The 25,337-nt window shown below is 34.1% G+C and overlaps 2 protein-coding genes and 1 pseudogene across 3 annotated transcripts in view; 2 read left to right on the top strand and 1 right to left on the bottom strand.

The window, feature by feature from the left end:
- The first annotated feature begins 471 nt into the window (after positions 1 to 471).
- On the top strand, positions 472 to 2,147 carry LOC132701615 (uncharacterized). Of its 2 annotated transcripts, XM_060669714.1 has the most exons (4): positions 472 to 914; positions 973 to 1,221; positions 1,279 to 1,388; positions 1,553 to 2,147. In XM_060669714.1, exons 1-4 carry the CDS (start codon positions 872 to 874, stop codon positions 1,760 to 1,762), a joined length of 612 nt encoding a protein of 203 aa, XP_060525697.1. In that variant the 5' UTR covers positions 472 to 871; the 3' UTR covers positions 1,763 to 2,147. The 2 variants fall into 2 exon arrangements, with proteins under 2 accessions (XP_060525697.1, XP_060525690.1); XM_060669707.1 differs by having other exon boundaries at positions 474 to 914; positions 973 to 1,388; positions 1,553 to 2,146.
- Positions 2,148 to 4,614: 2,467 nt separating this feature from the next.
- On the bottom strand, positions 4,615 to 8,310 carry LOC132703650 (uncharacterized; annotated as a pseudogene).
- A 4,429-nt stretch (positions 8,311 to 12,739) lies between these two features.
- The window catches only part of LOC132701451 (barH-like 1 homeobox protein), a 34,271-nt gene continuing 21,673 nt past the window's right edge, over positions 12,740 to 25,337 (top strand). The window contains exon 1 of the mRNA XM_060669366.1: positions 12,740 to 13,040. Within this exon, the coding sequence (XP_060525349.1) occupies positions 12,800 to 13,040 (241 nt within the window). The 5' untranslated portion in view covers positions 12,740 to 12,799. The remainder of the gene's footprint in view (positions 13,041 to 25,337) is intronic.

Genomic DNA, 25,337 nt, shown 5'->3' with positions numbered 1-25,337 from the left:
ATCTACTATCTTGTTCAAATTCACTTAATTGTTATTAATTAATTAATTCAATACCCCAAATTTACTTAATTATTTCTCATATTTGAAATATTTATTCTTGCGCGAGCCAAAATTTTTACAAACTAAAGCACCACACAAAATTTACTAAAACAATAAAAAATGATTTTGGATTTCGCGGACAACCCTACGCATCCGCCAGCTAGCTCACATGACAAGCACGTATAGGTCATCTGTTTTAAAAATCGTTTCAAACTGACCAAAACTTAATTGATTAATAAGAAGAGTTTAGCTAACGACAATTCACACAGCAAGAGTTTCAAATCACACACGGATGTGATTAGCAAATCAAACAAAATGTTCGACTTTACTTTAAAAACAAGGAATGTTAGAAAGTGAACATTCAGATTTTGTCACCATATTACCAGTAAAATGTGCTGTGACCTTAAGCACACCACAGCACAATACTTACTATTCTGTGGTGGGAATGCGGGTCAAGGCTTTTGGTGTTTTGATTTTTGATATTTTTGTATTTAAATAAGAATACGCATTGCTAAAAGGATTCAGACATTTTGGCACTTTTATATGCACTAGAATACATACAACATAAAGCGAAAACGTAATATTCGATATGATATTTTATTAATGGGAATATTTACTTTGCATGTCAAGAAAAATAAGCACTAGATTAATTTCTAAACCAGGTTTGAGGTTATCCAGATAAGATACCGTTAAGTACTGTGAAAAACTGAAAGACATAAACAGGAAACCCGAGAATTACACGTATGATTAATTCTATTCGGCAATAAATGAGTGATATCAGTAAAATTCCCATAGAGGAAAGAAATGTTTAAATTTTGTATGTCCCCCAAAAATGAAGACTGTAGCTGGAAAAGTTGTTGTTTTGGGGCACCAGGGTAATATTAGTTTATTCGTTACCAATTTTCTGGTTGCTTAAATTTGAATGTCTTACAGGAGTTGGTAAAACTTCGACAGTTATGAGATATGTAGAAGATACCTTTGCTGCACATATTGCTCCCACGGTAGGTGCTTCGTTTTTTACTTGTAGGCTATGCATTAAAGACGTTATAGTTAAAATGCAAGTGTGGGACACGGCAGGTCAAGAACGATTTAAAGCTATGGCACCAATGTTCTACAGGAATGCCAATGCCGCCCTATTGGTGTTTGACTTAACCTCATATAAGTCATTTGAAGATATGAAAGGCTGGGTGCAAGAATTAAAGCGAAATGTTGAAGAAACTATAATTTTGTGCGTCGTAGGTAATAAACTTGATCTGCCCAATTTGAGGGAGGTACCTAGAGATGAAGCACTGCAATATTCGAAAAGTATTGGTTCCTCATACCATGAGTGTTCAGCAAAAACTGACCAAGTAAGTTTAATTATATATTTCTCTATTTGATTGCAAGAATCGTGGAAAATATTTGTGACACTGAGTGCTTCTCTTGTGGACAGTTAATATGTTTCTTAATCAGTGGAACTGCCAATGTATTTTAACTGCATCTCATGGACAGATAATTTTCGAAAATATCTTAGGGTGTCAGGCTGGTGTTTGAGGATATAGCCCGATGTCTTATTAAACTTGTCGGACAAAACGCACGGACGTTGCAAGTGTATGACGATGGGGAAGGCTTGATGGCCAAATCAAGTCAGTTAGAGGCGACTGACACTGCAAGAGAGGAGACTGTTAATCTTAGTATTAGTAATATAGCTCATGGAAAATCCGTGAGGCAAAAATGTTGTTGAGTTCTTTTTTTGTACACATTGTTTTTACATAAAAACAAACACTCTTACGCAACCTGTAAAGTTTATATTAAAGGGGGATTAGAAAATAGTAACTATTTGTTTGAGCTCATTTTTCTGCATTTTAAAAACTGATTTTTTAGCATAGGTTAACAAAAAAAGGTTCAGACAGGTTGTGATAAGTTTAAGGTGGAAACTAGCTTTCTTATGTTGTTTTTCAAATGACAATAATTTTTCATAAAATTTTTACTGTTTTTGAAATTTCATATATTTACCCACCGCCCGTTTTTGTTTAAGACATTTTTGTTTAAGCATTTTTTTTTCTAATATTAAAAATGAGTTTTGACTGTTAGTGGTTTTTTGAATTTTTTATTCCGTTTTTGTAGTTTTAGTAAATTTAATAAAGTGTTTGAGTTAATGTTTTTTTTTTCAATATTATTTATGCCCTTGTTTATTCCTAAAAGCTCTGGGAAAGATTTTCAATCTTTAAGGCGCCAGTTTCGTTAAACAGTGCTCTCTGATGTTTTCGCTAAAATAATAATATATACTAATGGTATTCTGATCTTTGTCAGTTCTGTGTTCGTGCTGTTCTGTAATAATGTATGGTATGTCCCAAAGTATAACGTCTTGACTTTTAAAATAACTTGCCGACGGCAATAAAACACCTGACTAAATCTAATCCTATTCCACTATCGGAGACGTCTTTAAGATTAATCACAATGGGCTCTATGTTATTTTTTATGCAAGGGTAAAAATTTTTAATTTAAAAAATGTGTACTGTATTTTTCTAGCTCTTAATATTAATAACATTTTTAAATTTATTACCCTCGAACTTAAAGTAGGAGTAACATTTTCTGTTTTTACATTTGATTTTACTGGGGCCACTATGGGCTTGAATGATATAGAGTAAGACTTAACAGAGTATGCCCCATCTATTCATTTAAACTATTACATGGTGTTTTCCAAAAGTTGCCCTTTCTAGTAACTGGAATCAAAATAAATATCATTTTGTAAGAAATATTTTTGAATTTCAGTTTTGGTTAGTTGAATAATTTGGTGCTTTTTTATAGCAGGCTGCCATGATAGTTATCCGTTACGACACTTTCGTTTGGATACTGTGTCGTGTGGATCGAAGTTTCATGTAAGTAAATTATACATCGTGTTTCGGATCTTTGAATGGTTCTTAATTATAAGTTAATCCGTGCGATTCACTTACCTTGGGTATTTATCTTTCCAAAGACGGAACAGTTGGGTTTGGTAAAAGGAATATATTTTCTATTTTATCATATCTTGTTCACTATTGTACAGGCAATGAGATTGAAAATCACTACATTGTTTTCTTTCATTCAACAATTGTGTTTGTAAGTAAGCAGATTTCTTTTAAAGCTTCTTGTTTAATATATATTTTACATAAACGTAACCGAAAAATTTGTGATATTCATGGTAAAACGGGATATTCAACACTGCCACATATCAGCCATTGATTAAATTATTGGCTATTGGGTTGACCCAATAGGTTTCGTTTTCATTTCAGTCATTTGGGAGGTTGTCGCTCCATCTTTTGCTAGGTCTTCCAAGGCTCTTTCGTCCTGCAGGTGATTTGTCTCTCGATATTTTCACTATTCGCTCTTCTGCTATACATCAATGTTTCCTTTTTATCTTTCGATCCAACACCCAGTTATTGATGTTATCTACCACGCACACTCGCCTAATATTCGCCTTTTTTCCTTATCGATGAACATTTTTCCCCCTAACCAAAACTATTTTTATTTCCGTGGTTTCTAATATTCTTTTTGTTTTCGACGTTTCAAGTCGGGTTTTTGCTATATAGGTGAGTATAAGTCTAATAGCAGTTTTATATATGCGGGTTTTTGCTTCAGTTTGGATGTGTTTATTTCGTCAGATTGTATTGTTCAGGTATGCTGCTGCCCTAGACGCTCCTGAAGCTTAGTTCCTTACTTCTGTGTCGATGTCTCGGTATCCAGCTATTTCAATTCCTAAATATTTGAATTTCATTTCCTTTTGGTATTATTTTGTCCTCAACCACAAATTTGCAGCTGATCTGTGACTTGGCAGTGACCATCGATTTTGTTTTTGCCGCTGATATAACCATATTAAATTGTTTGTTGGTTTCATCGAACCCGGTATAATAGGTATGAAGGTCATAATTACTTTCTAGGGAGGGTCCGTCCAAGACGATATACTTTGAGACACCCTTTACAGCCGAGGATGTAACTGTATACATTACCCAAAAACTAATCTTCGTAAAAATATACTATGTTTATCAAACCGCTAAACTTCTTCAGACATTTGTTGCAAAAACACTCGCTCCGCTGGAACAAACTAGTAACTAAGTTGGAGTTTATGAAACGTGTTGCATGATTTACTATACTGGTCCTATCAAGACTTGAATGCACATGCCACGGGGAACAGTTAAAACTCCTCGTGTGTGGCGAAGAATACGGAATGCGCATTCAAGTCTGCTAAAATCAGAATTGTCTTGATTTTTAGCGTGTGCAATCAAACCTCCGCGGGGAAAACCGACTGTGAGTGGGTACAAGTCGTTGCACTCTGCGGTGTTGTTTCAGTAGTGTCGTGCTAATTATTGTTATAAGTCAAACTTTTTAAATTAAGAAAATAATAATAATAATAATACAGAATTCATTGAATTATATCAAAAACACCTCTGTTTGTGGCGTGTTAAAAGCAAAGAATACAGCGACCGAAACAAAAAAAATAATGCCTACGAAATTTTTGTCAAAAAATTAAAACAAGTTGATTTACATGCATCTAAAGATACGGTAGTAAAAAAAATTAACACACTATGTGGATGCTGGCGAAAAAAGCACAAAAAAGTGGTAACGTCGCAAACTACTGGTGCTGACGAAGAGGATGTATATTGTCCACATCTGTGATATTACAACTTACTATTCTTTCTACAAGACCAAGAAATACCTCGATCTTCGATATCAAATATGGAGGACATTCAGGTAATAAGCAAATATACGTTTTGGATTTAATCGTTTTATTATATTTATTATACTTTAGGGTCGATTTACCCAACATTAATTAAACTAAAACGTACAGTTAAGAAAAATCCTTACTATGATCATAATAATTGTGGCTATGGTATTATTCTATAATTAACTTTAACTTTTGTTGGTGAATCCGGTCCTTAATATAATTAGCCACTGTTCTCAGTTATTTTATCATGACCTCTTGCCACGGAACAGTTCCTTTTTCATTAAAATAGTTCAAATACAATTTCCGTACAGCTACAGCGCCACTGGTTGCATGTCTATTATGTCTCCGTTGTAATGCTGCCAGATGATCAGCTCTAAGTCCAAAGTTAATAGCACCATTTGCAATGTCTTCATTATCTAGACACTCAGTTGGAACATACCTTTCTAAGCATTTTCTTCGAAAGAAATTGTGTAAAACACATAACAATCGTGTCAGTACGTTCTAATCGTACTGAAATTTCTGTATGAAATATACGAAATCGGGCAGTCATTATTCCAAAAGTGTTCTCTATAATGCGTCGTGCCCGAAAAATTCTATAATTGAAAATTTTTTTTGTCGTGATTTCATTCTCGCTGGTTAAAAGGTTTAAGGAAATCTGAACGTAACGCAAAAGTTTCGTCGCCAATAAAAACAAAAGGAAGATGTTTGTCACTTTCCACAGGTTGTTCATAGTTTGCATTAGCTACTGCCATTAAAACTAGGCTGTTGTAGCCTTTATAATTCCAAAAGTATTAACCACTTGCGGGGAGGGCTGTTATCTTTATGTGTTCGCCGTCAGCAGCTCCCAAACAGTTAGGAAAATTACATTTCTTCTCAAATCCTTTACTAATTACTTGCCATTCAGCGGTAGTTGCCGGAAACTGAAACAATGAACAAATTGAAGACACATTGTAACACATGTGCCACACCAATACATTATATGTAAGCATTATCTATATTGACATGGGTACGTGCGGAAATCAGGATTGCACCTGTTTGACATTTTTCTAATGATAACAGTGAAGAAACCTGGATTAGGATAAAATTTTCCCATATAGCATTTTTATGTACGTTCCCTACTTTACATGGAAAAGTTATTATTGCAGGTGCTGTCCGATAACCAAGACACCGACGACACCCAAGACGTTCAAGACTCCCAAGACACTCGAGACACCCAGGCGGAAGGTTTTATTAATACTCCTTCGCCTGCTAACACTGAGCCTTCCACTTTACGTGGTATAATCAGACCTTCATGAAAAAGGCCAATGGCCAATACTGCTCCGGTTTCTAAGGCCGATGAAATTTTAACATTAATTGTCCACAAGTTATAAACTGAACCAGAAAAAGATGATGAGTTTAATGCTGTGGGCCACAAAGTCGCTTGCAAATTAAGAAGGCTGCTAGCAGAAACAAGAGTGTTTGCCGAAAAGCAACGACGTTCTGTTTTATGCCGAAATGCCTGCCCGCCTGGACCATCCGAAGCCATAGTTTCCCATACACATAACGCAACTGGTACTTCGACTAGCAACACCTATGATAATATTGGAAATACCGATAATATTGGAAATTATTTTAGTAATTATACTTCTTTAAATACTTACAACTATTAATCATTTTTGTTAGCAAATATACAATGTTGTTTTTTCTTTATTTTTTGTTTGTGTTCTGCTTTTTAAAAAATAAAGTTCATACGTTTTATTAAAGTATAGCCTTATTATGCACTTACCTTCATAAACTCATTTTTTAATACAGAATATGTAGCAGCACAGGTTTCAGGAATTATGCACCCTAGTGCCTGTGGTGAAATTATTGTAGAAAATTTGAGGTCTTCATAACTTCGGCCAGTTGCCAAGAAACGTAAAGTAGCAGTTAATTTTTCGTCTACGGATATGGCAGGTCTCATCAGAGAGTGTTGTTTTTGAAGAAGAGGAGTAACCAACTTCAGTAGCTCACCATACGTTTCTACATCCATCCTTAAGTAGTTATGCCAGTCAGCAGGTTCAAGCCGCAATTCTTCGAGCAGATTAACATGAGAATAATCATTGCGCTTTTGTAGCCATTCTTTAACCCATCGTGATCGCCGAATTTTTTTCTTATTGTTGATAACATTTCCTTTTTTTATAACACAACTGCACGCCACTGTCATGTAGTATAGATCCTTCTTTGCCGACATAGCCATGAACATTTGATGCACAACTGACGGGAAAGACCTAGTGTGTGTGGAGGTACAAACAGTAAACTTTTAGCTTAGGACAAGCGTGCACACGTTTAATTGCACATTCTTCCCTCTAGGTGAGTGGCTGGCCGGCTTAAGATTAGCAACAGTCTAGTTCGTCGGATTTTACAATTACATATTATGAAATAAAATTTTGCTCCTCGATTAAGATGGGTATATAGTTAGCCAAAACGCCAAGTGTTAATGAGGTGCCTGGAATTTGATAGCTTGTGATAATTATAGTGGGAGTGGTGCCTAATTGTCTCGGAATGTCAGACATTTTAATTTTTCAACGCCGTCGCGTTTGAAGTTCTGGCTTCCGGCTATTGCGGAATTTTTGCCGGTATACCGGACGGAGTGGTGACTGCATTTTCAACGTGCACAGGTTGCATATGACAAAGAGGAGAATATACGACCAAAAACATTTTCCTTCTGGGATAATGGTAACTTTTTAAAGTTTCTTTCACACTATGCACGTTGTCTCAAATGTGTTAAAAGCCTCAAATTTGCATTTGTATGTCGGAATCTTAGATCAAAATAAGTGTGTGTTTTAATAAGATTTTTGATAACTAAATTTTAAAGTTTTTTAAATAATTTTAAGGAACTATTTAAATTATGTCAGCGAAATTTACAGTGTAACAATAGACCATATTTTATATCTCAATTAGAAAAATGTTCCCATCTTAAGTCGCCGAATGGTGTGCTATACCTAACTCTTCGCATTTTCGCAAAAGAGCGTATTGATGATTTTTATCCTTCGAGAATGTCACCAATATTGTTTATTGGCTTCTCAAGTTTATGCTCATAGGTTTGCTGAAAGAAATCATTTCAATACAGACGGTTTTAAGAGAATGTTAAAAAAGTTTAATAAAAGTGGAAATTTTAGTTACAAAAACCTCAATACAACAAACCGTGTCGCTGAAGACAAAAAAAAGTTTTGCGGTTGTTAGTTCAGTAATAGAAAATCCAAATATTAAAATCAGATATTCGAAAACACAAATTCTTTCCTTTGAATTGAATTTTGCACGTGGATGTTAAATAACGCAGCAGGAAATAAACTAATCAAAAACAATTATTTTGCACTTACCTTCATAAACTCATTTTTTAATACAGAATATATAGCAGCACAGGTTTCAGGAATTATGCGCCCTAGTGCCTGTGGTGAAATTATTGTAGAAAATTTGAGGTCTTCATAACTTCGGCCAGTTGCCAAGAAACGTAAAGTAGCAGTTAATTTTTCGTCTACGGATATGGCAGGTCTCATCAGAGAGTGTTGTTTTTGAAGAAGAGGAGTAACCAACTTCAGTAGCTCACCATACGTTTCTACATCCATCCTTAAGTAGTTATGCCAGTCAGCAGGTTCAAGCCGCAATTCTTCGAGCAGATTAACATGAGAATAATCATTGCGCTTTTGTAGCCATTCTTTAACCCATCGTGATCGCCGAATTTTTTTCTTATTGTTGATAACATTTCCTTTTTTTATAACACAACTGCACGCCACTGTCATGTAGTATAGATCCTTCTTTGCCGACATAGCCATGAACATTTGATGCACAACTGACGGGAAAGACGTAGTGTGTGTGGAGGTACAAACAGTAAACTTTTAGCTTAGGACAAGCGTGCACACGTTTAATTGCACATTCTTCCCTCTAGGTGAGTGGCTGGCCGGCTTAAGATTAGCAACAGTCTAGTTCGTCGGATTTTACAATTACATATTATGAAATAAAATTTTGCTCCTCGATTAAGATGGGTATATAGTTAGCCAAAACGCCAAGTGTTAATGAGGTGCCTGGAATTTGATAGCTTGTGATAATTATAGTGGGAGTGGTGCCTAATTGTCTCGGAATGTCAGACATTTTAATTTTTCAACGCCGTCGCGTTTGAAGTTCTGGCTTCCGGCTATTGCGGAATTTTTGCCGGTATACCGGACGGAGTGGTGACTGCATTTTCAACGTGCACAGGTTGCATATGACAAAGAGGAGAATATACGACCAAAAACATTTTCCTTCTGGGATAATGGTAACTTTTTAAAGTTTCTTTCACACTATGCACGTTGTCTCAAATGTGTTAAAAGCCTCAAATTTGCATTTGTATGTCGGAATCTTAGATCAAAATAAGTGTGTGTTTTAATAAGATTTTTGATAACTAAATTTTAAAGTTTTTTAAATAATTTTAAGGAACTATTTAAATTATGTCAGCGAAATTTACAGTGTAACAATAGACCATATTTTATATCTCAATTAGAAAAATGTTCCCATCTTAAGTCGCCGAATGGTGTGCTATACCTAACTCTTCGCATTTTCGCAAAAGAGCGTATTGATGATTTTTATCCTTCGAGAATGTCACCAATATTGTTTATTGGCTTCTCAAGTTTATGCTCATAGGTTTGCTGAAAGAAATCATTTCAATACAGACGGTTTTAAGAGAATGTTAAAAAAGTTTAATAAAAGTGGAAATTTTAGTTACAAAAACCTCAATACAACAAACCGTGTCGCTGAAGACAAAAAAAAGTTTTGCGGTTGTTAGTTCAGTAATAGAAAATCCAAATATTAAAATCAGATATTCGAAAACACAAATTCTTTCCTTTGAATTGAATTTTGCACGTGGATGTTAAATAACGCAGCAGGAAATAAACTAATCAAAAACAATTATTTTGGGTTTTTTTTGAGAGAATTTGAGGTGCCCTGCGTGGCAAACGCAGGGGAGTGTAGGACTTACCTGTCAATCTCTATTGCATACATATACGTACCTACGTCCCTCGCCTAGTCATAGTATTTTCTGTATATTGTTAAATATGTGTTTAATTTGTTCCTCCTTCAAGTTGTCTTCAAAAATCGGTTTTATATTATGTTGTTGAATTTGCCAACCATACATTAGCGGACATTCACTCATTATGTGAACGACGCTCACATTTACTTCACATATGTCACCGTATGTCAGGTTCACCGTTAAGATGATCTTTGTGGGTAAGGGTTGTGTGTCCTGTAGACACACTAAAAGCTCGTACTGTCTTCACAGTCTGAGTAGTTCTGTGGATTCATATTTTGCTGTTACTTTTAGTATTGTTTTTCCAAGCAAGGTGTTACATCAAATCCCGATGTTTTGCCAGTCCTGATGGATTTTTTCATTAACCAATTGTCTGAACTGTTTTCTTCTTGGTACCAGGTTGTTTGCAATTGTGATCTCATCGTCTTCTATCGGTTCCCTTGATAGGCTAAACTCAATTTTTTCGAGATACTCTCTATATCTCACTGCTAAAGGACGTGTCTTACTTGTTCCACTTCAGGTTCAGTTTTTTTCAATATGCTTTTACATGCGTTACATATGTTGCCATCGCTACTTTGCTTCGTAGGTTTAGTGGGATCAATCCAGATCCACAGTAGAGACTCTAGACTGATGGTGTTGTTGGAAAAGCAGCCAAGAAATATCTAATTCCCATATTTTGAATAAGATTTAGTAAATCTAGTAATCATTTTCTCGGAGATGAATACACGATACTGCCATAGTCAATTTTTCGTATCTGCTATCTAGTTTGTGTGTGAAAAAAATTTCAAATCTTGTCTCCATTACTCTCCACATTAATAGCTGATTGTAGCCCTTTTGTTATATCACCAACTGTTTTACCACTGCAAAAGACTGCTATATCATTTACATAGATAAACTTTTTTATTTCTGGAACTATACTTCCACATATATCATTTATTGCAATTGCGAATAACGCCCAGCTAAGTGTTGATCCTCGTGGCTTGTGGGATGTAGTTCTGCAGTATCCTAGATGTAGAGTAAGTATCACCAACTCTCACCTTCAAATTTCTGTTCTAGGGAAACAACTTAATAAATAATGGGAGCGTACCTTTTAGGCCTGTTTTTTTGAGTTTTTCTAGTACTGTGAAAAGCCACGTCATGTCAAAAGCTGCTTTTATATGCTCTCTTTTTTTGAAAGCTTCCTGTATGATGTTCAAGTAGTACTAGATGATCGATCATCGATCGTTTCTTGGTAAGGGACAAATAAATTAATACTCTCTAGATAGTTCTGAAGCCTGTTGTTCATCATTCTCTCGAGCAGTTCGCCTATGCAGCAAGTTAAGCTAATTGGTGGTAGACTTGACGGTTCTAATTTATTTTTATTTGATTTAGGGATGGGGGCCACTATTGCTTCTTTCCAGGAGTTAGGGTAGACATTTCGTTTGTTGAACTCCGACTGCAATCCTGCAGACGTTTTGCCAAAATCTCACTTGGCTTTATCAATTCTCGCTCTCCGAAAACACTTCGAACACTGTCAATTTGTTCTTTGTTCTTCTTTGTTTTTTGTTCTTCTTCAAACCAAAGAACAATCAAAATAGTGGATTTTTGAAGGCAAACAGGACGAGCAAAGGAATCAAGGAAAAACGTCTTCATCTAGAAAAGAAAAACATCCTTTCATTAAAATAATGCACGGGTACACACTTGCGCAGTTGCAGTTGACAAAATTATAGAACTAAAGTTCCAATTATTACAACATCCATCGTATTCACCAGAGTCAACCCTTGGGAACTATTTCTGTTATCAGATTGGGAGAAATGGCCTGGTGGTCAAAGGTCAAACGAGCAAGTAATCTGTAAAACCTACTTTTAGACTGCCCAAAGAAATGGTTTACCTACTTTTTTCCAAGGACTTATGGAACAACTCTCTCGGCTTACCAAACAGTATTGGCGCGATCAAAATTGGTTAATAGGGGCCGTCTGCGAAATGATGTTATATATTCAAAAAATTTCCAAAATAATACAGATATCCAAGAATCCTTTGGGAGTAAGCTTAACTCGTTTTCTCAGAAAATTGAACGTGGCGAGAAAAGTGGACTGCATAATTTTTAGGAAATCGACGAATTGGGGCCTTATCTTACTTAGTATGTGTTTGATCGCACTCCCAGATTATGCAAGGAGCAGGCCGGCTGTCGAAACGACAACAGTGAAGAGAGAAAATCACGAGCGATGAATTAAAAACGTGCTGGTTTTTCTGCAACGTTCTACCCAGTACCGATAGATCGATACACATTGAATCCAAAAAAGGGAAAAAACGACTTGCACTTAGCACTTGCCTATAGGCCTTAAAACATACCGCGAAATCAAAATAATTCAAAAGTGACAAAATAATTTGTAGTGATAGCAAGTGGTATTAGGATAACTTACATAAGAAAAATGACAAAATTAAATTAGTTAAACTAGTAAACGTAACAGTGATTCTACTTAATATTTTTATTTTCATAAGTTCCTCTATTATTAGTATTAGAGACCCTCTACATCTCTAGTAGCTATATGGGAAACGAAATCTGAAGGAATTGAAATCAAATAAAAGAAGTTAGGTGCTGTGAGATACTTATGAGAAACCCAGTAGAATGTAACTATGTTCATTGCATACTTCCATACAAAAACATTTTATGGACTTTTATGGACAATCCCGCAGCAATATAATTTGAACTAAACCATACTTTTCGTTTAGAACACCTTTGTCGCCCCATATCAAATATTTCGTCGCTCTTGGCACCGTCTGCATATGGCGGGCTGGCACTTCAAACAAGATCCTGCGACTCGTATAAAAAACAACTTAGTTAAACTAATTAATGTTTAAGTTTAAATTTACAGAGGCTGAGAGCTATTAATCTTAATTATGGGGCGCAAGACCACGCCCCCGACGCGTTCCAATTGGTTAGGAAAATCCGTGCGGACGCCGCGACGACTTAAGTCGTGGGCCCGTCGCCTAAAACGCTAAATGGATGTTTTTACTCGTCCTGTCACAACAACCTCCTCCGTTCGGGCGTTGTTTACTAACACGGGGTTGTGAAAATGACTGACGAACACTTATCGACAAACGACGCGTCTTTCGGCGACGTTAAAAAGTGCGGAACGAAATCGACAAGTTTTTCGATAGAGTCGATTTTGTCCACCTCGAGAAGTGAACGAAGTTTGACAACAAACGCGCACGAGGGATGCGCGGAAGGTCCGACTGTGGGTGAAGAATGCGCGAAATTTGGAGGCGGGTTAGCGGAGATCGGCCCCGTGTATTATCAAAGAGATTGTTTAGAAGGTAGGAAGTAGGAAGAAAGATACTGTACAGTGTACCATGTTACTTTATTTCCGTTATTTATATATATGTTACTTTTTAGTAAAACTAAAGATGCTATTAACAAGATTTTCATAGCTCGTTTATTTTTTTAGATACAGGACATTTTTGAAAATATTGAAAAGCTTATCAAGAAAATGAAGTAAATTCTTATATATTTTTACGATAGATTGCAGTGGTGAGTAATAATTCAAACTTATGATTTTTTTAAAATTTAACATCCCGTATATTTATAGACTGTATTTTTTTACCTTTGCAAAAATATATAATTGTTTGCAGTAGGTAACAAATAACAATAATAAACGATTGGAAGTTACTAACCAAAACTAGCCAAGAATTGGATTCCTTGATGGTATGTTTTATAAAAGCATAAAATTTTCGAAAATACCTATATACTTTTTTATAGCAGCAAGTTTGTAACAACAACTTTGGAACATAAAGTAACAGTATATCAAACACCAAAAAAAAAAAAATTCATTATTTTACATTTGAATAAATTGGTCACGTAGGTACCTATATATTTTTCAGAAGTTTTTCCAAAATACTCAAAAATATTCATTTTGCCCAATATAAAGCTGTGACACAACTGAAGTGTATACAATACGATATGAGGCAATTTATTTTGCCTTATGAAATCTACGAGTGAAAACGAATGTGCTAATCAAAGAAAAGAAAGGTTGTAAAACATGCCAATTCTAATTTTAAAAAAGATACCTGCATGTATCCAATTCTTCGTTAGTAACATGTAATAGTAATTGTTTGTTATTGTTATTCATGACTTACTATTAAATTAATTCTACGGAAAAAATCTATTAGAATGTTATTTTACCTTTTCCATAAGTTTTAGAACAAGGGAGTTACGTGTGGGATCTCAAAATGTACCATTTTTGAAAATGTCCTCCAACTAAAAAACTAAAATGGTATGAAAACTATACGCTAAACGCTACCCAAATCAACACGGTTTTGTTAGTACTGACCGAAAAGATCAGACCGATTGATTTTGGTAAGGTAAATGTACACAATATACGTGTCCCACGACATGACTGCAATAGTTTGCGAGTGTGTTGCTAGGCTGATTTCAAGCTAAAAATGTCAACTGAACATATACCCGAAACGTTATTCTGAGGCAAAAACCATTTAATTTTTTTTTTAATTTATTTACAATTTATTTTTTATTTTATTATTTTTTATTTATTTACACTTTATTTTATTGAATTCGTTGTTCAGAATGTCCACCCAGTTACTGTAAACATAGTCTAGCTCTTCTTAGAATTGCAGTGATAGCGTTGCTAACAGCCTCAGGATCAGCAGGAATAGTTTCTGCGGCATAATTCTAGCTGTCAATTGTGGTCTGTTTTCAATACTTTCTGCATAAACTAAAGTTTTCAGTCTTCTCCATAAAAAGTAATCTAAGGGATTAAGGTCAGGCAACCTTGCAGGCCAAGGAGCTGCTGAACCTGTTGGAATCCACCAGTTTGTAGAATTTGGATTAAAAAATTCTGTTACTTGTCGACCAAAGTGAGGAGGTACGCCATCATACTGAATCCACGTTCGTTGTCTTATAATTAAAGGAATATCATTCAGTAATATAGGAAGATCATTTTCATTGAAACGTAAATGATCGTGAGACGTTCTTCAATTATAAACGGGCCAATGAGGCGGTTATCAATAATGGATCATCAAATATTCACCGAAAATCTATTTTGAAAATGGTATTTCCGAGTTTGTCGTGAATTTTCAAGTGCCTAACATGTGAATTTCTGCTGTTGATATCGTTTCGGGTGAATGAGATCTCATCACTAAATAATATTATCCGACAAATCCTTTGATTTCTCAATATCCAGTGACTAAATTTAAGTCTTGTAGAGTGGTGGACAGGTTTTAAAACTTGTACAGATAAGATGTAAATTGGTAAAAGTTCTCCATACTATCATACGGTCTACGTTAAGCCGGACACTAGAAGAATCCATCTTCTTGAGCAGGGTCCTGTTGAACGGGACGTTCAGAAGTAGCTGTAAGAAACTTGCCTGTTTCTCTCAAACATCGATGGACATTCTACAAGGCACCCTATGAGTGAGAAAAAAAGTGGTTTCATTTTAAATGGTCGTTAAAACTTTAAATGCTTGTAGCTCAGTTAGAATAGCTTTCCGGCTATATGTTTATTTGAATTTTTCACATTGAAATCACCCCAGCAACATACTCCCAAGCTATGGCAGTCATGTCGTAGGACACCTTGTATAATAATTTTTTGTGTTGAAACACATTATCATTTTAAATCGCTTGCTAATTAAAGCTGAAAGATTTACCTGAGAGGAATTTTGAAATTGTCATCACTGGATTAGCAATATAACCAAGCATTTTTTATGATGAATTGTAATCCTAATTCCTAATTGTAATCCTAATTCAGGTCCGTCTTAAGGAAAAATATAGTGCATTTATTGCTTTGACGTTTCGCAGGACCATGGTAAAACCCATCCCAACAAATATTAATTCTGCATTAAGTAGGTCTTGCCTGAGATTGACCGTAAAAAGAATATTTGTAAAAACTTGAAATTTTTATTTGAAACGTAAATGGACCGTTTTAAATTTGATTAAGAATTGATGGGTTAAGAGTTTAATCTAAATTATATATTACAGAGGTATTTGACTGTAATCCTTCCAGTAAGTACGTATTTATGTACCTGATTCTCGAGCGGTGACCCTGCGATGCTGTTTTCACTGAATAGTTCAAAGGGTAAGGGTAAGTATAAGTGTAAGTGCCTGTACTCTATTTATCTTGCAGGTAAGTTTGAAAATATTAATTTTTGTCTTGTGTTCCTATAATTCTTCTTTTTGTATTTTTATGTCTTCTACATAGTTCTTCCATTTGTAAACAACAACAGTCTTTTTTAAGATTATAGATTATATTCGCGGTAGATAAAGGTACGTCATAAGAATACAGATAAATATTTATTAGAATTTTACAATTAAACATTTTTTGAAAGTTCCTGATTTTTAACACTTTAAAATGTGGAGACCGTGGAATGAAGCAGATGTTCCCCTGTTAGAAGAAGACACGGAGAACAACGTAGACTTTGATAACTAAGTTTAGATGGTAGTCGAATCTAATGACAATTTAGAAGAACTACCTCAGCAAATAAAAAAACGGATCCATTTGTCTTCGGATGCTAAACAAATTGTTTTGAATATTTACAATATTATAAGAAATTCAAAAATGAAGTTCCGAAGTCAACTGCAAGAAAAATTATTGCAAATGGGATAGTCAAGAGGAAAGTGAGAGAAGATGCTGGTACCTCGCGAGTTTCTAAAGAGCAACACGCAGACCTAATTAGGCGTATAATCTACGACGCTTACAAAGTGACTAGTGTTTTAACTCTAGAAGAACTGCATAAAAAAGTAATGACAAACATTAGTTATGCCAAAGAGTCGTTGCGTACTTTTTTGAAGAAATTGGATTGTCAGTTCCGCAGAAATATTTGAGGACTGGTTTGAAATAAACTGTTGCCAAAACTACGCCGAATACTGTTATTGTGTTGGATAATGCCTCGTATCATTGAGCCCAAATTAGAAAAATTCCAAATACTTCTTCAAATAAAGAAGAAATTAAAGAATTTCTGTACGAAAATGGTAGGTATATGTTTTTAGGAGCTACACGAAAAACAGCTTCTGGAATTATTAAAAATAAAACATTTTAATAAAGACTACAAAATGGATTCGATAGCACAACAAAACGGATATGAAATCTTGGGATTACTCCGGCATTATTGTATATTTAACCCGATTGAGATGATTTGGTCTGAGTTGAAAGCGCATACGAGAAGTAATAACACTGCATCAAAATATAGTGATAGTACCATAAACATAATACATTATTATTATTATATTGAATATGATACTATGTAGAAATGTAATGAAATAGAACGTAATAAATTTTTACTTTGTACTAATTTTTTATGTATATGTTTCAAGAATTGTTCGGCGAAAAAGCTTGAAAACATACTTATATCCCGCTTTTTAGTGTAGGTAGATAAATTCCTAGGACGGTAGTGAAATGGTGTGGGGTCTTCTATAAGGGGCTGCGATTTTCGAGCAATAAATAGCAGGCAAACTTAATCACGGGGTTGGTTGTAAAAGCACTATATTTCTGGTCGAAGTATATATCAATTTATTTCGTCTTCTTTTGTTAATTCCAGGACGTCATAATGTAAATAAGATTGGCACATGAAACAAAGGCACATATCAGAAACCCTGCCTTAACGACGAGGTTTGCAATCAAATTTTGTTTTGTTTCTTGAATCTCTTGAATCCTTTTTGAATCATCTAAACTTCGTACACCCAAAGATCAATTCCACTATCGAATTAAAAAATAATATCGCTCTTTCCTTTCCGTACATTCGTATTAATCGAAAATCAAACTTAACCAGTGTTAGTTGACGATTCTTCTTCTTCTCTGAACTTTTTCTCTTAATATATTTTTTAGTTTTGCCAAATTTGTATTTCTAGTTCCCACTGTAGAACAGTTTGTTATTTGCGACCGACCATGGTAATTGCAGGTCCGTAAGATGTGACTATTGTTTGCAAGTTTCATTCAATTATGTTAAGAAGGGAAATAACTCGACAAAGGTACGACTCGACCAACTGAAATTACTTTTGGCTCTAACGATTTCCTTTTGACCAAGTTTACACCAATAAAATACAACAAATGAAAAAGACAAACGGAAAGAAATGTAAATAAACCATCATTAAACAAATGTATAACACAATAGTATATTATGCAACAAATGAGATAAAGAGTTTACTAAACGTGTTGACATACTATACTTTTTCTACGACCGTCACGAAAAAATCACAATTTAACAAATTAAAAATAATAACAGATTATCGTATTACTAAATTCCGTACCATTCAAACAAAATATTTACCAGTTGCCATCAAACCTATTCGTTTATCATTCCGATCTGTTCTGCTATTGTGTTGTCTCTTTTTAACTGTGGACGTTAGACAGAGAGAAAGATGTATTTTATAATAATAATATATAATAATAATAAACACAATTTTAAAACGTTATTCTGTTTTTACTTTTACAATTGCTCATTAAGTAGTTTATTTAAAGAAAAGGACTGTAATTGCAAGAAAAATCATCTAAGGATAGGGCTTTTAAGAGGATAATTTTTTTTTAAGATCGTATAATCAAGATAAACCTAATCCTAACCTTCAATTTGTTTTGTTTGTACTGATGAGACATGGATATTTGAAATTCAAACAATTGCTCTTGGCAAGATATTAATATAAAAACTGTAAAAAACCATTGAAGTTCATGTGAACGGTAAGTAAAAGTGCTGTGGGAAACTGAAATTATAAATGTCGCTGTACTTACTGACTAGTCCACTAAATTGTAATTGTATCTTATAACACCTAGAATTTAAATTGTCTAATATATTTCGTAACATGTGTCTTAGTTCTTGGGTACATTTTTGTAAAACAACATGAATACATTTAGTCCGGGAGCCCTGGACCTTTTTTCAAAATGATAAGCAACAAGCTAATTCTTTGGAAATCGTTTCATTTCATCAAGACGCCCAACCTTTTCCTCTACGAAAATTGTTGTAGCAGGTAGCTAACTATACGCGCAGGTATAAAATCATGTCAATTTAGTTACCATACCAAAATGATCAGCAACAGTTTAGTTTTTAGTTAAATCTATAGATATTGAAATATATAATTTGAAATTAAATTTGGCCTACAAACAAATAGGTTTGGTATAGAGTGACCACCCCCTCAAAGTTGTATCTATTATTTATTTATAAAAAGTGATGAGCAACATGCTAAATTTTTTACTGTAGCTTACAAATAAACTGGTAGGATTTTTCAGTCCTACACTTTAAAGTTGTTGACCTCACGATAATACATAATTCATCAGCAACTGTAGGACACCAAAATTAAATGAAATTTTATGACATTTTCTATCTAAATCAATTAATGTCATTACATAAAAATAGGTAAATTTCGCTAGTCCGACAAAAAATAGGTTGCAAGTTCGACTCTTGAACATTATTCCTGCTCAACCTCTGAATTACGGTCTAACCTATAAATTTAGTTGAGCGTTTAACTTTTTTTTTGTTCTTAAAATATTCCTACAGCCATTATTATGATGCTGTTTTTTTACAAATGAGTTTAATTAAGTTATTTCATTACTATTTATAATGTAATAAATTAACATTTATTTATTTTTTTCATATTTTTGTCACGCCGGATTTTTTTTTACTTGTTTCTAACTCATATCAGTATCATGGCAGTATTTGATCGATAAACTTTTGAAAAAGTAAGTAGGTAAGGATTATATGGGTGAAGTAAAAGAGGAGAGGGTAAATAAATCAAAATTTTATTTTGTTGACTTTAATCTATTAAAAATAATGCGGTGCACCCATTCATTATAATACAAGTAATAAGTAAGTGGGAACGGTAAATAAAATTAATAATTTTTATTTTCTTCAATGGCTTAGATTAGTTTTGTTGTTAATGTGAAATATTTACAGAATACAATGAAAACAAAATTGATAAAATAACTTTTATTTATTAATTAAAATATATTTCATGACAAGTCGTCATCATCAGTTTCACTAGATAATTCATCATCTTCTCCGATACTAACATCATCCTCGTCATCTTCATCACTTTCGTCACTCATATAGTCGAATTCTGAATCAAGTAATTAAGAAATTAGTTAATTGCAGAATAATTTACGGGGAATTTTTTTATTTATTGTTTACCTGGATGTGTAGCAGAAATTTCAACAAAAGATGGACTTTGCGGACCGTTGAACCAATAGTATTCGTATTTGCCATTAATAATTGTCCATCCATAATCTTCAGGCTGCCTGTCAGTAGGATTTTGCATGTGTGAATTACACCACACGCTGCAAATATACTGAGTCCTTTTAACTTGTTGCAACAGTTCCTCTTTAGTCGGTGGTAAATTAGATGGATCGAACCCAACAATGTTTTTTTTTTAATATTAACTCATTATCGTTTTTGCATTTATAATTATTTTCAAACAGTTCATACCGTCCTTTGTTGATATCATCTTTTGTTCATAATGAATAAATTCTACAGACAAATTCTTCAATTAACTTAAATATATCAGATGATATTGTCAATTCAGCACATCCGTTACGTAAAAGTTGTATGAAAGCTTTCTGAAATTTGTCATTTTTTTTCAAGATTTCAAAAGGTCTTTTTTTCCCTTTGCGGAAGAATGCAGGGTTGTAATCGTTTCCCGTAAACATATGATAATTAAATGTTATAAAAGAAAATTAATTAACACGTGTTGACAAGCCAAGTAAACAAAACTTTTTAATGCACAATGTATGTTGTATGCGTGTGCTGGATACTACGTTGGTATGTTGCGCGCATGCGCGTCTGATGCGAATATATACCGCCGATTTAATATAAGTATGTGTATGTATACATATACCCGTATATTCGAATATACACGTATGTACATGTAACCATGTTAAGTTAGGGGCAACTTTCGTAATTTTCCGGAGTAGGACTGAAAAAACCTACCATTTTATTTGTAGGACAAATATTGTTTTAGATTATTTATCTGATTATCTCCAAACTTAGTTAAAAAATAAGCTGTTGCTGATCACTTTTACATAATAATCATTTGACATGATTTGATACCTGGTTATTCCTTCAGCTACCTGTTTTGCAACTTTTCGCAAAACAATATCTGGGCGTGTTATTAAAACGAATCCACGCACAAAAATCTAGGCGGTTGCGGATGGTTTTTGAAAATAGTTTTGAACAACATCTTTAAAGTGTAGGACTGAAAAATCTTACCAGTTTATTTGTAGGACACTGTGATCATGTGTTAATAAAAATTATTAGCAAGCTACAGTAAAAAATTTTGCATGTTGCTCATCACTTTTTATAAATAAATAATAGATACAACTTTGAGGGGGTGGCCACTCTATACCAAACCTATTTGTTTGTAGGCCAAATTTAATTTCAAATTATATATTTCAATATCTATAGATTTAACTAAAAACTAAACTGTTGCTGATCATTTTGGTATGGTAACTAAATTGACATGATTTTGTACCTGCGCGTATAGTTAGCTACCTGCTACAACAATTTTCGTAGAAGAAAAGGTTGGGCGTCTTGATGAAATGAAACGATTTCCAAAGAATTAGTTTGTTGCTTATCATTTTGAAAAAAGGTCCAGGGCTCCCGGACTAATTCACTGACATGACCGATTGGAAACCGGTGGACCGTGGGAAACAAAAATGACGTGGTAAAGTGGCGCTTCTCGCAGGCTAGATCCATGTATAATTAGGCATTTTACAGACGTTCCAAAGTGAGCAATAATAGTTTTCCATATAAGCATATGTCGAGGAACACCTAATAACGGAACCCTAAAAAAAATGCATCTGAAAATGGCTTTTATTAATATTTCCGAAACAGATTGATTCTAAAATTAGAAATGTCAAATTTTCTTATGAGCGTACCTTATGTGGGGTACAGATAACAAAAACTTTTTTATGGGTTGACTTTTAGACTTTTTGTTGTGTTTTGTTGCGCGAAAAAGGTACACTTCATTGATGACGCTAGAATGGACCGTTTTCGAGGAAAATGGATAAAAAACTGAAAAGTAGACAGAATTGATAAGATTATTATTCTATTCTTTTAATCTCTTCACATCGACATTTTTCTATGAATTAGTACGAAAAGAAAAAATTTAGCCGTTATTTTCTAATTTTATGACGTTGAAAATGATTTTTTAACGTGGTAGAATAAACCACATGCAAGAACTACATCCTTACTATTATCTAAAAGTACAGAATTTAAGACCCGAAAACATTACAAATCGTTTAGAATTTTGCCCGTTAATTCTCAACCTCGTAACCAAAATTTGAAAAATGTATAATTTTGGAATCAGATTTAGCATTCCAAAATAGGGCATGTGACTCCATTAGGGGACGTTTCTCGATATTTGTTTATATAGAAAACTAGGGCTAATTTCCTTAAATAAAATAAAATAAATTAAATTAAATTAGAATAAAAGTTGCAGATAGCTACTTAATATAAGAATTTAAAGGAGTTTTCTGGAAGGATTTTGTTCATCAAAATACTTCAGATCTGGGCTAACATGATTATAAATTTTCATCCGGTTATACATACATGAATTTCTAACTGTTCAATAAAAAGGTGGATAAATTTCTGAAATCCGAATACACACTAAAAAGCTGTCGGGAACAAGAGCCTCAGAAGGGCAAAGCATGCTTGATTTGACACTTGACGAGGGCACTCTTGTACAACCTCCCTTCTCAATTCGTAAAATATGGCACGCACACAGAATCGGTTGTTTTTTGTGTAATTTATAATTATAATTATAAAACTTGAAATCCACGTCGATAAACAAACAGAGAATCAATTAAATCCAGTGAGCTTTTGAGATACCATATTTATGTTAGTTATGTTTATGTTCTTAATATCTGATGCTGTTGTTTATTATCGGCTGTTTTGAGTTTTTTTTTGCATTTAAACCCAGTTGTATCGCCCACAAATAACGTAAATCGGCCTGTAATTTGAAGTTCATCTTAAATCATTAATGTAAATTAAGAACAAAATAGGTTCCAAATAGATTCTTGCGGGACGCTACAGGAAGTGCCCGTTTGCCGGATAATCCTGCTCCCTTCTACTAATTTTGTGTCAGAAACACTTTAGCCAGGAAGCCAAACAAATTGATTTTCGTTTAATATGTTATGTTTATTTAAAACAATAGGTGTTTCTTCGCTTAGCTTCCAACAAATTTAAAAGCCAATCTTAAAGCACAGAATCTTGTGCAGAATTGAAAAAGAGTTATTGGAAATGTTGGTCAAAGGAAAGAAAGATCAGTCGTTTAATGTTTTTGGAAAGATATCCTAATATTAGAGATATCCTAATATTAGAATGGATATTTTTTGTCTGATTATTAGCAACTAAACAGTAGTCATTTGAAATATGATTAGCTATTATATTTTCTCCCATAACGGTACGTCATAGTAAGTACCTATAAGGGACTTAGAAGAATAAAGGTTTTCATTGATCATTTCATTTGATTTTGATAGAGATACTCAACTATTGTGGACGAAACCCGGAGAATATTTAGGTAGATATTACCAAAAATTTGGGTAAAATCCGAATCTACTTTTTCAAAATGTTTCTAAAAAATGCCTATTGTTGCCCTAACCGAAATTAAAAAAATATTTTTGCTAATCTTCCAATAAGCACTCTATATGAATTCCTATATATTAAATGCGAACTACCCTGTAATCCTATGTTAAATTATAAGAGGTCTTTAAAATACAATTATTAAAAGCTGATAATTTCTAGCTCCTGCCAACTATACATGCTGTTAGTCGTTCTGCTACAGCCGCACTTAACTCCTTTTTTTAGGAAGAAACTATACACTCCCCCAAATTTAGTGCACCCAAAAACACCTGAAATTTTCAAAATGCCTTACGCCAAATAGCACCGAAATATTCAAAACGTTTCAATCGTCGGTCCATTGTTCAACTAATTACTTTAATGCCAAGAGCAAGATGCCATTAGCCCAGTTTAACACCCAAATCCCAAACAATGCGATAATTGCGAATAGGTTTTAAATAGCCGCGGGGAAAACGGGTCGGGAGGGGTAGCGCGCGGGTCTCCGGTAATTAGACAACATTTAGTGTCACTTTGTCTTCCCAAACACTTCCTGTCAATTAGGCGCTGATGTATGGCTGCGCATAGGTACATGTGTGCGTATGATAGCGGAGATTCAGGCTGGTGGAAACCACGCCGCTTGCCAGAATCCGAACGTCGTTGGCATTCTCAAATTTGTCCGCGGGTATTTTTAATTTCCTTGCAGTTAAAATGTCTTTACCAGAGAAAGCGTTTTTTTTTTCGACGTCTATTGCTGGCCGTCGGATGCTTTGTGTTTTCGTCGCGACGACAATGAATCGCACCACAACGTTTAGTTGGTCCAGACGCCTAGCGGCAATTTTGTTAGGGGTGGATGATAACTAAACCAACCAAACCATTATAAAGAGTGATTCACGTTGAGTGTCCGATTAGAAGTTTTGGAGAACTAAATATGTTTTTTTTTCAAGTTTGGTATGTGGCCATAGTTCGCCATAATCTATCTTTTTGAAACATTTAAAACGACACCATTGGAAATTCAAATAGATGAGTACGTTTTCGGAATTTGATCACAATTTTGAGTATCTTTTCCCTAGGCCTATCTCTTTCGACTTTCTTTTTCTGCAAAAAAACTCCGCATTATTAAAATTATTAAATCTTTCTGCGAAAGTGACCTGGCCTGACCTATACGTGACTTTCATGGTAAGTCATACAGGGCGTCCCAAAAAAAAAGATGCATAAAGTGATACATGATTTTTTAAATTTTCTTCCTTCCTGAAATATCATAGCAAGAATATTTTTTTCCATGCGAGGGTGGCAACTAGGGATAATTAATTAAATCTTCTGCAAGTTCTGCTGATCACTGTGTGGCACGCATCATGAATGAAAAACAGGTTTAAAATATCGTAGGTTGTGTTCAAATAAAACAAATTTGCCGAGAAAATCAACATTTTCGTTTTGGATGTAAAGAATATTGTAAAGAGTATGTAAAGAGTATTGAAACAAAGATATTTAAATACTATTTAATACACACGCCAAATTTTTTACGCTAGTATTGGATTAAACCAAGCAGATAATAATAATAATCGAGAATTTCTACACAACGGTAGATACTTTTCTTATATCACTAAATCGCACCATTTTAGAAAACGCTGCATGCATTATGACATATTCATTATGACATATCATCTAAACTGTCCTGATATTTCAGTAGGACAAATTCATTAACTATCGCAGCTCATATATAAACAGAAAATTTCCAATAAATGTGGTTTCGTGAGTACACATTATAAAATAAAATTAATATTGTTAAGAGGATGTTCTAAGAGATATAACGTCTTCCCTGTGAAACTAGCACTGACTCGAGGTATTTGCGAGAGTCTGAATACTATTGTAGGGTCTTCTATTAAATTAAATGAGTATTCCAAATTCAAAGGCGAACGAACACTTGAGAATAACCGATTCAATAATTGTTATTTAAGTTTACTCGGCAACGCAAAGAATTTAGTATTATTCCAGAAAACCAGAATACCTACAACATGAAACTTAAAGTACTATACAGATGATGAAACTGTAAGAGATACAGCGTTGCTTA

The sequence above is a fragment of the Cylas formicarius genome, unplaced genomic scaffold, assembly GCF_029955315.1.
Source record: "Cylas formicarius isolate icCylForm1 unplaced genomic scaffold, icCylForm1.1 PGA_scaffold_10__41_contigs__length_53128322, whole genome shotgun sequence".
Lineage (NCBI taxonomy): Eukaryota > Metazoa > Arthropoda > Insecta > Coleoptera > Brentidae > Cylas > Cylas formicarius.
The sequence above is the reverse complement of the archived record's forward strand: the minus strand, read 5'-3'. Positions and strand labels throughout refer to the sequence as shown.